This window comes from Oncorhynchus clarkii, chromosome 5 (genome assembly GCF_045791955.1).
Source record: "Oncorhynchus clarkii lewisi isolate Uvic-CL-2024 chromosome 5, UVic_Ocla_1.0, whole genome shotgun sequence".
Lineage (NCBI taxonomy): Eukaryota > Metazoa > Chordata > Actinopteri > Salmoniformes > Salmonidae > Oncorhynchus > Oncorhynchus clarkii.
In genome coordinates, this window is record NC_092151.1 from 92901758 (window position 1) to 92916462 (window position 14705).

General features: G+C 43.0%; 1 protein-coding gene across 2 annotated transcripts; it reads left to right on the forward strand.

Annotated features, from left to right (window-relative positions):
• The first annotated feature begins 857 nt into the window (after window positions 1–857).
• LOC139410287 (bcl-2-related ovarian killer protein homolog A) lies at window positions 858–13135 on the forward strand. Of its 2 annotated transcripts, XM_071155774.1 has the most exons (6): window positions 867–1138; window positions 1563–1958; window positions 3575–3703; window positions 5822–5905; window positions 6118–6281; window positions 11606–13135. In XM_071155774.1, exons 2-6 carry the CDS (start codon window positions 1736–1738, stop codon window positions 11729–11731), a joined length of 726 nt encoding a protein of 241 aa, XP_071011875.1. In that variant the 5' UTR covers window positions 867–1138; window positions 1563–1735; the 3' UTR covers window positions 11732–13135. The 2 variants fall into 2 exon arrangements, with proteins under 2 accessions (XP_071011876.1, XP_071011875.1); XM_071155775.1 differs by lacking the exon at window positions 5822–5905 and having other exon boundaries at window positions 858–1138.
• Window positions 13136–14705: the final 1570 nt, after the last annotated feature.

The window sequence follows — 14705 nt, forward strand, 5'->3', positions numbered from 1 at the left end:
CACCTTTAGATCGACCTCACGGCGGCGCTATAACGTGCACATGTTTACATCTCTTGATCTGTTTGACTCTGTGTGATGAAATTTGGCACATGTGCTCAGGGATACGAGTCCAGCTGACCTGTTTTGCCGCATGGTGGTGCTGTTGGTCACGGAAACCCAGCTCATTGGCTCCTAGCGGCCATATTGTTTGAGCTAGAGTCCCTGGTACATGTTTGGAACACAAACATTGAGTAATAAGGGAACTGAAAGTGTAGGCTGCAGTTCTTCCAGGGAGATTCGGGCCGAACTGTTGCTCTACAATAATTACAGGGCATGTCTTGGCATGGTGAGCTAAGGCATGGGTAATGACTTTTCAGAAGGATTTCATTTGAGGAACCAGGGTTGGAGTTTGTATGTGTGAGTGTAAAGTTCAAAATATGCTATATTTGTATATTGGGAAAAGACAATACATCCCAGTTGTGTTAGAATTTACAAAAGATGTTCACTTTTGGAGGAAGATTTGTTTTATTTTTATAGAAGTAGATAAGCTAGATTTATCGGAGCATCATTCTAGAGAAGATGTTGTTGGATGATAATTATCATGATTATGTATTAGTACAATAGGCTTGATTATCATGATTATGTATTAATACAATAGCCTTGTGGAGTTTTGGACAACCCTAATATTGCAATATCTTGTTTTGTTACAAGATAGAAAACACATTCCTTTGTCTGCTACACCCCTACCCGACTTGCCTAGTTAAATAAAGGTTCAATTTAAAAAAAATACCCATCAAGGAGATTTCCTTAGAAATCTGCTACTATGGGATGGGCGGGGCATGTGTAGATAATGTATCCTTATCCCTGCCTTTATATCCAAACGGTCCATAGAAGGAAACTTTGCTCGAGTGTGGGGGCGCGCTTCTCAGCTACCAACCCTGGCTGTGCCAAACGGTATAAATCAATGGTCAAGAAAGCGTTTGGAGTATCGGTAAAGAACTGACGCCGTGAAGACTTCACAGCAGTGGGTTTTTTTAAACAGAGAATGAACTGTTTTAATATATACCTAATGACCAAGTGGTAGATGTGGATATCCTGTAGCCTATAATCACGACGGCGCAGACCGTGCGCCTGTAGACTACAGGACTGGAATCGAAAGGTATTTGGACATTTGCTTATCTGTTTACAGTAGCATATTCTATTTACGTTATATTTGAATGGATATTGTAACGAAATAGATTTTAATTGATAAACTCCTGCAATAACCTGCTCACTTTACAATGGTAAACTATCACAATCAAATGCAGTTGAACATTTTTTACAGAGGTTTCTGTGTAGTTACAATGGGTAGTTTAAATCAAATGTTATTGGTCACATACACATGGTTAGCAGATGTTATTGCGAGTGTAGAGAAATTCTTGTAAATCTCGCCATTAACTCAAGGAAGCTGAGTTTTGTCAAACTGCGAAAGGATGGCATTATGGGAGCCTATGGGCACCTATATTTTGTTGACGATGACCGAATAAACTAATTCAATTCTGCGCTACTGAAAATCAATGAAATAATGCCCCTTTTCCAAACAGGCAGATTCTCTTCGAAACGCCCTCAGTCCGAGGGAGGAGAGTAAGAGAAGTAGCATTCTGGTGACAAAGAGGACCATACACGGCGACAGAGGTTGAAGATTGAGGTGGATCAGAGCCAGAGCCAGCGCCAGGCGGGTTGTTTGTGATTAACTGCTGCTTGGGGACTCTGGGGTATGGAGATGTTGCGTCGCTCCTCCGTATTCGCGGCTGAAGTGATGGAAGTATTTGACCGCTCTCCCACAGACAAGGAGTTGGTGTCACAGGCGAAGGCGCTATGCAGGGACTACATCCATTCCAGGCTGAACCGAACCGGGATAGGGTGGTCCAAACCCGAGCATCAGCTGTCAGCATCTGGTGGGATGCTTGGAGAGGTATCCTCTGTCCTCATGTGGTTAGGTAAGAGGACATCAGTGCGCAGTTTGTGTACATTGGTGGGTTCGGGTCTGTGTGAATGACAGGCTGTGTACCTATTGGAGATATATTCAGCAGCATATCCTATAAAACCATTTTTAGAAAGCAAATGGTAATCGATTTTCTACGATGTCCAAATAGTCTGTTATTTGTTTATTTTATAGATTCTGCTATTAGCCAAGCCTACTTGGTCACATTAGCTTGATGTTGGAATTTTGCTCTCTGTTGAGACTCCTCTCTAGACATTCAACTGGTGTCATGCGTTTGTTGAGGTTACCTAGGTTACTCAGTGTTGGATTGTACAAAACCTTCCCTCTGTTTCCTATTACACCCCCCCCCCCCTCCTCTGTATTATTTTGAGAAAGAGAAGCTTACTGTCTCCTGAAAAATAGACACTGATGAATCACTGTCTGAAGCCTGCACAGTGCATCACGTGAACATCCTGTTACTTAGCAACGGAGAATACCTCTAAATAAATACCTTCTAACCATGGACAAGATATTAGCCATGTCTGTGTACCAAATGCCACACTATTCCCTGTTTTTAGTGCACTACTTTTGACCACAGCCCTGGTCTGTTTAGTAGTGCACTGAATAATGGTGCCTGAGAGTCCAAGGCTCCTGACATTCAGCTAATAGCAGAAATGATACCAGTGAATCACAGAGAGTAAAGGGAGTTAACTTATTCAAAGATGTGATGCCTGAGATAGTACCTGCAGCACTAGTGAACAGGGAAGTCACTAGCCTGGTCCCAGATCTGTGCTGTTTTGTCCACTTTAAAAATGTTTTTTGTGTATTTTACCTTTGTTTAACCAGGTAGGCAACTAGAGAACAAGTTCTCATTTACAATTGCGACCTGGCCAAGATAAAGCAAAGCAGTTGGACACATACAACGACACAGAGTTACACATGGAGTAAAGCAAACATACAGTACAAAAACAAGTCTATAATCAATGTGAGCAAATGAGGTGAGATAAGGGAGGTAAAGGCAATAAAAAGGCCACAGTGGCGAAGTAAATACAATATAGCAATTAAAAACACTGGAACGGTAGATTTTGCAGTAGGTGAATAGGCTTTATCAAGGGTTAGGGGTTCTATGAAATATATTTCACAGCGGTTTTAGATTCTACATTGATTCTCTTTTTTTGTCACATAAACTGAAATTAGGGGAACTATTTAGAATTGTAGCAACCAGGAAATGGCGGCACGATATCTGCATAGTGCAGGTAGCTAGCTACACACACACACACACACACAAACTCGACCGGTGACCGCATCTCTCAAACCATACATGTTTGGATACCGGGTGCGCGCAATCTCTGTACAGGGCAGACTGGGGTGCAATCGGATACACGCAATCTCTGTACAGGGCAGATCAACAGGCGGATGGGATGGGGGTACGAACTCGATAACGACTTGCGGGCAGTGGGTTCACAAATATCTCTGACCCAGCTGGGAAACCAAACCCCCTGATTGGCTCACTACCTGTCCTGTTGTTCACTAGAGGATGAGTTGGACTTCCTGATTGGCTCACGACCTGTTCTGTTCCCTAGGTGATGAGTTGGAGTTCCTGATTGGCTCACAACCTGTTCTGTTCCCTAGGTGATGAGTTGGAGTACCTGCGGCCCAACATCTACCGTAACGTAGCTCGTCAGCTGAACATCACCGTTGCGTCTGAGAGCGTGGTGTCTGATGCCTTCCTGGCTGTGGCTGCAGAGATCTTCTCCACCGGTAGGTCCATGCCTATTCACTACTACACCAGTGGGACAAGATCTCTCTGATAACCAGCCTGGGGTAAAACAAACCTTGTACATGATCTCGCCGACCCTAACCAAACTGTGCTGACGCAGATATATTTTCAGCAGCATGGTTCCGGCTACTATCTATGGTGGATTCAGAACCAGGCCAGCTCAGCTTGGCTCGGTTGTGGTCTTTAGTAGTATGAAAAGCCCTGAAATGTATGGACAACTGGTTATAATGTGTCTGGGTTGTAACATGATGGCAATGTTGGTACAGATTTCTTTCTAGTATTGTGGCAAATATTAGCAAGAATATTAATGGGGGGGAAGTAACCAATCACAGAGGTTGCTGGGGAAACTATTAGCAGTGTGTTGTATAGAAAAAGAGGAACTAGTGGATTCATTATCAATGAAACACAATGAAGATGTGTAATGTTAGGGAGAACAAGTTGACTTTGAAGAAGGATGTCGGAGGTAACTGAGACCAGGGATGCATCCAGAATAGCACCCTATTCCATTTATAGTGCACTCGAAAGTAGTGCACTATATAGGGACAAGGGTGCATTTTTGGGACACAGACCAGCTCTCAGTATGGTGTGTTACCACTCTTTACAGGTCTCTTTTTTTAAAAGTGATTTACTGGCAGTGGCCAAGCATAGTTCTGTGAGAAAGGTAAAAATAGACATTTTCTGACATTTTTGTACACATTCAGTCTTGGCTGTCTCTTAGCGCTTCAGGGGACTGTACAGCATAGCACTCTGGGCACCGTGCGCTTGTAGAGTAGAGACTGTAACTCTGGGTTTGGCAGATGCCTGGAAAACACTACCATAGTGTTAACTGTAAAGTTTGGTGGAAGAGGAATAATGGTCTGGAATAATGGCTGTTTTTTTTTCATGGTTTGGGCTCCTTAGTTCCAGTGAAGGGAAATCTTAATGCTACAGCATACAATGACATTCTAGAAGATTCTGTGCTTCCAACTTTCACAAAGCAAGGTCCATACAGACATGGTTTGTCAAGATTGGTGTGGAAGAACTTGACTGGCCTGCACAGAGCCCTTACCTCAACCCCACCGAACACCTTTGGGAGGAATTGGAATGCCGACTGTGCGCCAGGCCTAATCTCCCAACATCAGTGCCCGACCTCACTAATGCGCTTCTGGCTGAATGGAAGCAAGTCCCTACAGCAATGTTCCAACATCTAGTGGAAAGCCTTCCCAGAAGACTGGAGGCTGTTATAGCAGCAACGGGGGGGACCAACTCCATATTAATGCTCATTATTTGGAATGAGATCTTCGACGAGCAGATATCCACATACTTTTGGCCATGTAGTAGTGTATCTTAGATTAAATCTGACTTTTTAGGAAGTGTACACTGGCTACGGCGTCTCAAAATGGACAAACAGTACTACTTTTCTCGTTTTTCAAATGAAGGTATTTTTATTAAGGTAGAATGCGAGCACATTTGTTTTGAACTCGGCTAGGTTTCAGCTGAACTGAAGCGTGCTGACGCCTTAAGTTGCATTGAATAAAAGCATCTGTTAAATAGCTTTTTTAAATTATTTTTTTTTGGGGGGGGGGGGGGGGGTCCATAGTCCATAGTTAGTCTGTCAGACTAACCAAAGTCTAGTTGTGGTGATTAACATGATCCCATTCTGTCAGGGAATGATCGTTGAATCCATGACCTTGGACTTAAAACCTTACATTACACACACACACACAGTCCATTATGTTTTCAGTTGATTCTTTTACATTTTCACTCCCTAGAAGTATCTGGATTCCAAAGTAGTGGTAAATCCCTCCTATGATCCTTAGACGTGAAAGGAGCTGATTTCTACAAAGGAATGAGTCTGTGCATCAATGTCAATGTAGGGCTATTCACTGTCCTCCATAGTCTGAACACATTACCATAAATGGTAGCGTACTAGTTAAAATCCTGACTGAAAAACAAGTGCTTCAAGTTTGCTAAACGTCTGCTGTCTGAGCTAATAAAGAATAATATACCAGTTTTAGACTGCCTTTTATGATGTATTGTTTGGCGGATGGGCATGTCGGCTGAATGCCTGGAGGCTACATCTAGTTATGTCTTTCTCTCTCGGTCTCCCTTCACTAAAGGAGTTCCTGGCAGAGATGCAGTCAGCTCCTCAAACCCACTCGGCTCACTCAGTCACCCTCCCTCCCTTCAGGCAGCACGATCATGTAAAAACCCAAACAATGATCTCATGTAATTGCTATCCAGTCAGATGTAACGATTTTACATAATCTCTTTTTTGTAATAAGCTGAAATGGCTAAATAAATAAATGTACATTGGACACTGCTAAGATTATTGGAATGTGTGTGAAAGGGGTATCCCGGGTGTTTGATTCTGGACGTTTTCGTGTCTGAGTCTCTTGTCTGCATCTCTCCTCAGGTATAACGTGGGGGAAGGTGGTGTCCCTGTATGCGGTAGCTGGTGCCCTGGCGGTGGACTGCGTGAGGCATGGTCACCCAGCAATGGTCCACACCATTGTAGACTGCATGGGGGAGTTTGTCCGCAAGAGCCTGGTCTCCTGGTTGAAGAGGAGAGGAGGATGGGTAAGAGAAACAGAAATACATTAGAATCTATAGAACGTTTGAGGTTCCATTTTTATTGACTATTTCTATGCTCACCGCACCATAGTTTTACCGATAGACAAACAATTACTAGAAAGGGAGAAAACACTTCAGACAACTGCAATTTGACAGTACGTAAATGGGTAGACTCAGCAGTCTTATGACTTCGGGGTCTAAGGTATTCAGGCCTTTTGTTCTCAGACTTGGCGCTCTGGTACCACTTGCCATGCGGTAGCAGGAGAGAACACTCTATGACTTGGGTGGTTGGAGTCTTTTTGACAATGTTTAGGGCCTTCCTCTGACACCGCTTGGTCTAAAGGCCCTGAATGGCAGGGAGTTTGGCCCCAGTGATGTATTGAGCCGTACGCACTACCCTCTAGCGCCTTGTGGTCTGATGCCAAGCAGTTGCCATACCAAGCGGTGATGCAGCCAGTCAAGATGCTCTCAATGGTGCAGCTGTACAACTTTTTGAGGATCTGAGGGTCAAGGCCAAATCTTTTCAGTCTCCTGAGGGGGAAGCGGCGTCGTAAGTGAAGACACTTGCCAGAATGGTCAGCACGTGCTCTGAGTACGTGTCACATCGACTATGGAGAGTGTGATCACACAGTGCTCCGGAACAGCTGGTGCTCTCACACATGGTTCAGGGTTGCTTGCCTTGAAACGAGCATAGAAGACATTTAGCTCGTCTGATAGACTTGCGTCATTGGACAGCTCACGGCTGGGTTTTCATTTGTAATCCGTGATAGTTTGCAAGCCCTTCCCCATCCTACAAGTGTCAGAGCTGGTGTAGTAGAGTCTATCTTAGTCCAGTATTGACCCCTCGCCTGTTTCCCAGTGGACCCTAATAGCGTTTGAATTGGTGCATAGATGTTACATTTAGAAGCATATTTTAGGCTATCTGATTGAGAACATGCGTTGCACAAACAACTTGCTGATTGTATACCACCACTGGTAGCAACCTGGTATTAGAGCTAACATTTGCTTTGCCCTAGCTAGTGGATTTTATCTTAAGGGCATTTAGCTAGCAATTAGCATTAGTGATTTAGTTTTAGGCACATGCCAGCTTCCTTAGATTAACTAACTCTCATTTAGCATAAAGCAAGATATACAAACTAATATTATAAAAGAGAGAACACATGGATTCATACTTAGAAGCAACTTGGAAAGCAGCATTGTTTAGAAGTATCTGAGAGGAACAGGCACAGCGTCTAGGAACTGTGTGCTGCTAGCCAGCCTGTTAGCTAGCCAGCAAGTGTTCGGACGAAACATTGTTATGCGTTTTAGTTTTTTTTGTCTTGCCGCACGGTGCTCCCAGAATAAAACACCAAAATAATTGGTCGTATTTTAGAGCCCTGCCTGCGGTTCAAGTGATTGACTGAGTCTGTGCACCTCGAAGGTTTATTTAGGAAAGGCTGTGTGTTGATGACGGACATGGGCTATTTTAATCACAGAAAGTGTGCATACAGTAAGCCCATGTCAGACATAATCTCAGATAACCCAGCACTAATAGCTTGTGTTATTTAGTCAGATGATCGATTGATCATCTTTGGTACCATTTCTGTTGACGTCGTCTGTCCACGTGAGGTTAGTGCAGACTCCGTGTCGCACGACTGTGATGCCTGTATGCGTTTCCCTATGGTGTACATATTTGAATTCAGACTGTCTGCAGGTCATAGGTCATGGTCTTCCATACCCACCTAATCAGGGGTGTCCTGAACATGTCACTCCAGGTGTCTACTGAGAGACTAGCTCAATAAAACTGAGAGAAACAAGAGCCTGAACACAATACAACCATGACTGCAAAACGCAACTCCCTGTCCTGTACATGGTAGAAGGGCAGGGTGTTTTGCACATTGACTTTGACTAACTCAAGGCTTTTGTCCTCAAAGCATGAGGTGTCTGTAACGGCTATTTCTAAAAGCCAATTGTCTCGCTGTTGAGTTGAATTCAGCCACTACTTTAAGAAACTCCCAAAAATGTCTCGTATAGATTTAGATAGTCTTGCTCTAGAGATCATCTGATGAAAATCCTTTGAGAGCAAAGCGCGGTGCTCAACTGGTATTCAAAGCTGAGAGGAGGCCTGGCAAAGAGCCTCGACCTAAATCTGTGAACTCTGCTCTGTTGGCAAAGTCAACCAAGAATCCCTCTGAAGCAGGCCTGTGTTCCCAAATCGACCCCCGATTCCCCTATATAGTGCACTACTTTCGACCAGGACCCATAGGGTGCTATTTGGACTCAACCTTGAAATGTCCCGTTTGGAAGTTGACCACGCCAGATAATTTAAAGATCATAAAATGTTGAATTGGACTGGAGTTTGATGCTGATATACACCAAAACATTGAAGGAAATGGCTGTACTATTAGCTAGTAGAACTGTGTGGATGTAGCCTCCCAGTGGCCACCGACATCCTTTTAGCATCTAGTTTTGATTGACATTTCATCTAACGTGAAATCAACAAAACATTTCACCATTGGATTTAGGTAAAAAGTTAGGTGAAAAACAAAATAGGAAATTACCTTACGGCAATTACTTTTTTGCAAATCCAATCAGTTGATTCAATGTCCATCAGATCAAATTGTTGTTGTTGTTGAAATGACTTGGAAACAACGTGGATTCAAGGTCATCAGATCAATTTGTTGTTGTTGAAATGACTTGGAAACAACGTGGATTCAACGTCATCAGATCAATTTGTTGTTGTTGAAATGACTTGGAAACAACGTGGCTTCAATGTCATCAGATCAATTTGTTGTTGAAATGACTTGGAAACAACGTGGCTTCAATGTCATCAGATCAATTTGTTGTTGTTGAAATGACTTGGAAACAACGTGGATTCAACGTCATCAGATCAATTTGTTGTTGTTGAAATGACTTGGAAACAACATGGCTTCAATGTCATCAGATCAATTTGTTGTTGAAATGACTTGGAAACAACGTGGCTTCAATGTCATCAGATCAATTTGTTGTTGTTGAAATGACTTGGAAACAACGTGGATTCAACGTCATCAGATCAATTTGTTGTTGTTGTTGTTGAAATGACTTGGAAACAACGTGGATTCAACGTCATCAGATCAATTTGTTGTTGTTGAAATGACTTGGAAACAACGTGGATTCAACGTCATCAGATCAATTTGTTGTTGTTGAAATGACTTGGAAACAACATGGCTTCAATGTCATCAGATCAATTTGTTGTTGAAATGACTTGGAAACAACGTGGCTTCAATGTCATCAGATCAATTTGTTGTTGTTGTTGAAATGACTTGGAAACAACGTGGATTCAACGTCATCAGATCAATTTGTTGTTGTTGAAATGACTTGGAAACAACGTGGCTTCAATGTCATCAGATCAATTTGTTGTTGTTGAAATGACTTGGAAACAACGTGGATTCAACGTCATCAGATCAATTTGTTGTTGTTGTTGAAATGACTTGGAAACAACGTGGATTCAACGTCATCAGATACATTTGTTGTTGAAATGACTTGGAAACAACATGGATGCAACCTGTCTTGATGACTCATATTCTTCCCCCTTTATTGTGCTGTTTTTACTGCTGTTCTAAACCTTTGACCAATTTGTTTTCAAGTGGTATGTTGAAATATGTGTCGTTTAAGATTACAGTGTTGAGTTTGGCTGAGACGTTGATTAGTTGTTAACTCGCTGCATTTCATCTCTTTTCTTTTTATGTGATCGTGTATACGTTTTCTTAATTTAGTTTTTATGAACGTTTTTAACCTGACCTTTTTTTTTATTTTTTAGATGAGACCAACATCTCTCAAACACGTTTGGTAATGTAATCTAGTCCTGTTAACGCATGTTATTTATCAGACATTCCTTGGTTACTGACTAACTCATAAAGGGTCCCACCCTGTTTAAAGGAAATCGATGTGTGTGTGTGTGTGTGTGTGTGTGTGTGTGTGTGTGTGTAGGGAATCCCTCACTGCCTTTTGAAACGTTGCCTTGTGACATCAGTGCCCAGCCTCTGCTCAAAGGTCTGTGTCCTAATTTTCCACCCTTCTCTCACACTAGCCCCTCGTGGATTTAACAGTATTTATTGCTGTAGGAGTGCCAACCATTGTTAAATCCATGATGGGGACAGTTGGAGAACGGATGCAAGAATTGAGACTTAGCCCTTGGCAGGGTAGCCTAGTGGTTAGAGCGTTGGACTAGTAACCGGAAGGTTGCAAGTTCAAACCCCCGAGCTGACAAGGTACAAAATCTGTCGTTCTGCCCCTGAACAGGCACTGTTCCTAGGCCGTCATTGAAAATAAGAGTTTGTTCTTAACTGACTTGCCTAGTTAAACAGAGGTAAAATAAAAATGTGGACACCCCTTTAAATGAGTGAATATGGCTATGTCAGCCTCACCCGTTGCTGATAGGTGTATAAAATCGAGCACACAGCCATGCAATCTCCATATCATTGGCAGTAGAATGGCCTTACTGAAGAGCTCAGTGACTTTCAATGTGGCACTGTCATGGGATGCCACCTTTCCAACAAGTCAATCTGTCAAATTTCTGCCCTGCTAGAGCTGACCCCCGTCAACTGTAAGTACTGCTATTGTAAAGTGGAAAAGTCTCGCTTTAGGCACCAGCTGTCAGAGCAGCTCACAGATCATTGCACCTGTACATAGCCCATCTGTAAACAGCCCATCCTATCTACCTCATCCCCATACTGTATGTATTTATTTATCTTGCTCCTTTGCACCCCAGTATCTCAACTTGCACATTCAGACTCTGCACATTCCAGTGTTTTAATTGCTATATTGTATTTACTTCACCACCATGGCCTATTTATTGCCTTTACCTCCCTTATCCTACCTCATTTGCACATGCTGTATATAGATTTACTGTTTCATCATGACAAATCCCCCGTGCACAAAGCAAGGTCCATACAGAAATGGTTTGTCACGATCGGTGTGGAAGAACTTGACTGGCCTGCACAGAGCCCTGACCTAAACCCCATCGAACACCTTTGGGATGAATTGGCACGCCGACTGTGAGCCAGGCCAAATCTCCCAACATCAGTGCCCGACCTCACTAATGCTCTTGTGGCTGAATGGAAGCAAGTCCCCGCAGCAATGATCCAACATCTAGTGGAAAGCCTTCACAGAAAAGTGGAGGCTGTTATAGCAGCAAAGGGGGGGACCAACTCCATATTAATGCCCCTGATTTTGGAATGAGATGTTAGATGAGCAGGTGTCCACACAATTTTGGTTATGTAGTGTATATTTCAATAATGCTGGCTAGTATCTGAGTTACTTTATTCTCTTCCCTCTCTCTGAGTTGCTGTCATCTCTCTCTTCCCTCACAGGCTGATATCACAAAGTGCGTGGTGAACACAGACCCCAGCTTCCGCTCCCATTGGTTGATGTCTGCTGCCTGCGCCTGTGGACATTACCTGAAGGCCATGGTGTTTTACCTGCTTCGGGACAAGTGACAACGGAGGAGGAAGGTCACAGACACACGACGAGCATTCTGCCCTATACGAACACAGCCACCCCCTATCCATCAGTAGAGTACAGGACAAGCAAGCCCGGTCCCAGATCATTTTGTGCTCTTGACAACTCCAGTGATGTCATTGTCAAGCCAAACCATGTTTGTCATGACAATGAGTGACAAGGAGTTGCACAAACAGACTGGTACTCGGGGCCGGCCAGCCAGCCTCCCTCCCCTTCCCCTCGCCCTCTGTCCCTCTGTCTGCGCTGCAGCCATCACTGCTTTAGCGTCTAGATATGTTGTTGTTGTTGTTGTTGTTTACACCTGCAGAAGTTTGCTCCAACACTGCCACAGGCGAGCACCTTGGGACTTCACAAACGCACTGGCCTGGAGCATCAATGTGAATTAGCCTTGTCCGCTTCGAACACACTTTAGGGTATTTATTATTTACCTTGACGGCAATATTTTGTGACGTGCTGTACAGATCCTCCAGCTGGATTGTGAGGTAGTAGTCTAGTCATATAGATCTATAGAATGGAATGCCACCCATCAACCATCGACTTGAATGCGAATGTCCTTTCTACTCATTCTATTTCTGTATTTGTTTTTCTTCAGTTACATCCGAGAGTCACATTCCTTGCTTTAATTTGTTTTTATTTTAATAAAATGTATTTAACTAGGCAAGTCAGCTTAAGGACATTTTCTTATTTACAATGGCGGCCTACCCCGGACAACACTGGGCCAATTGTGCGCCGCCCTATAGGACATCCAATCACGGCCGGTTGTGATACAGCCTGGATTCGAACCAGGGTGTCTGTAGTGACGCCTCTTGCACTGAGATGCTGTGCCACCCAGGAGCTTTATGCTTGCATTACTCAATGGCAAATATTCTATTCAAATCAATGGAATATTTCTATACATTTTGAGTTTCTGTTCTACACCTGTTCGAGCGAAGGGGATATGGGCCCAGACAGTGTGCCTGTAAATAAACCAGTATTTTCATCCAGGGGGTCATACTCTCCCTGGTGGCTGAAAACAAGAATGACCAGAACCCCTATTTTGATGACGATTTGAAAAGGAACATTTTGTGAAATTATTCGGAATTCCTCAGTTTGGATGGAAATATCGTTTAGATTCTAAGGTTTTGTCTGCATGATCCACGTAGTTGATGAGTGTGTGAATTTACACAATCTGGGTGAATAAGTGTGTGTGTGTGTCTTTTTGTAAAATATTGTGTAATTATGGATCACTCTTATCACCTGAAACTTGAATCCCATTCAGACATTTTGTCTGTTTTCTACAAATGTATTTGTATTCTGTGAATAACTACACAGTAGCTTACACATACACTGTATTTGGCATGCAGCACTGAGTTTCTTCAGAAATAAAATGTTTTACATTTCAACATTTTTGTTTTCTTATTTATTAACGTCAGCATTATACATTGAAAAGGTATACCAACTTAGCCTACTAACAAGTGAATGGTCAGACCAAATAGCCCAAGTCTGCCATATGCGGTCTTGAATAGCCAACTTATTTATCATGATTTACTGCCACCTACTGTCCAATACAAGTATAACACAACGTTTGTCTATTTCAATATTAGAGAACCTTTTATTCTGATCACTGTAGGATACGCTAAATATTTGTACGGTTGAAAGTTAAGGTAATGACGAGGCTTTTTAATCTTCCCACTAGATCTAAATGGCTGTTGTTAGTGTTTAAATACTGGAGAGTTGAGACCAAATCACGGACGCTGGACAGAGTGGATTTCAGTTGTAACAAAATACAGTTTTAATGAGTCAGAGATATCTTGTCCCGCAGTTTTACGTGCACGGACCTAGTTCACATAACTCGGCAAGGAGTCAGGTGAAAAAGAGGCCTTATACAACGGTTACATTCATTTTTATACATAGAATAAAGTAGGTGGAGTCTTGTCGTTTCGGTCTTCTTGACTGGTCGGAGGGTTGGAGGCGGGCCTTGCTCTAGCCAGAGCAGAAGCCCCATTGGTGCACAGCAGAGCCTTATCCTCAGCATCCGACCAATAGGGGGGGTCAGTCTTGTGGCTGGGTGTATGTGTTCTTACGACGGAATGTCTTTGTTTATATGAGCTATGTGTATGAATACTTATATAACAAATCCCCCTCTTCACATCTATTAGACGTGAAAACTATAGCAGAAAGGTGGCGGTTGCAATCGTGGGTATACATAAGGTGGTGCTCCTAACCTTGTCTGATTTGCATGGTGGGTCTGTAGGTGTAGTGCTACGTTTGGGACGGGAGTGATTGGAAGGAGTGATATCAGGAAAGGAGTTAGGGACATGTGTAGGGGTTGGTGTACGTGATGTGGCAGGGTGAAATAGTTGTTCAATTAACCATGTGAAAGTCCTAGGGTTACTCCAAATATCAGTAGGAATATCACAAATAAGGACCCAGATATCCCCAGGAGATAGAGTTTGCCTTTAGATAAATTTTCCGGGCCCCTGTCGGTGTAGTCTATACTAATATCTTGAAAACATGCATTAGGTATTAAGTATGAGCCCATTGGTGTTCGATATGGTTTCTTTGGGTTGTGTCTGTCACAAACATTGCATTCGTCACAAAATAAATCATCGTCATAAAATAAGTCAGTCATATTTTTTATGTGAGGGTGCCACCAGATGTGCGAGGCCTTTTGGAGGGTCTTTAGTTTGCCTTCGTGTGTGGGGCCATGTGTTTCTCATAAAAGTTCTGGGTCCATCAGTGTGGACTGCTTCATGGGCATAGGCTGAGTCTGTATAGATATTCAGTCTTTCCTTTTCCTCTGATGAGGACCTGCGTCAATCCGATGATTTCAGCTAAATTGGGTCGATGCTGGTTGAGGGATGATGGCTGATTGAAGGGTGACATCACGAGGTGAGGTGTTTTTTTTCAATAGCTTTTGCTACTGCAGCAACGTATCTGGAGCATATTGTCTGTCCTACCTCAATGTGGTCA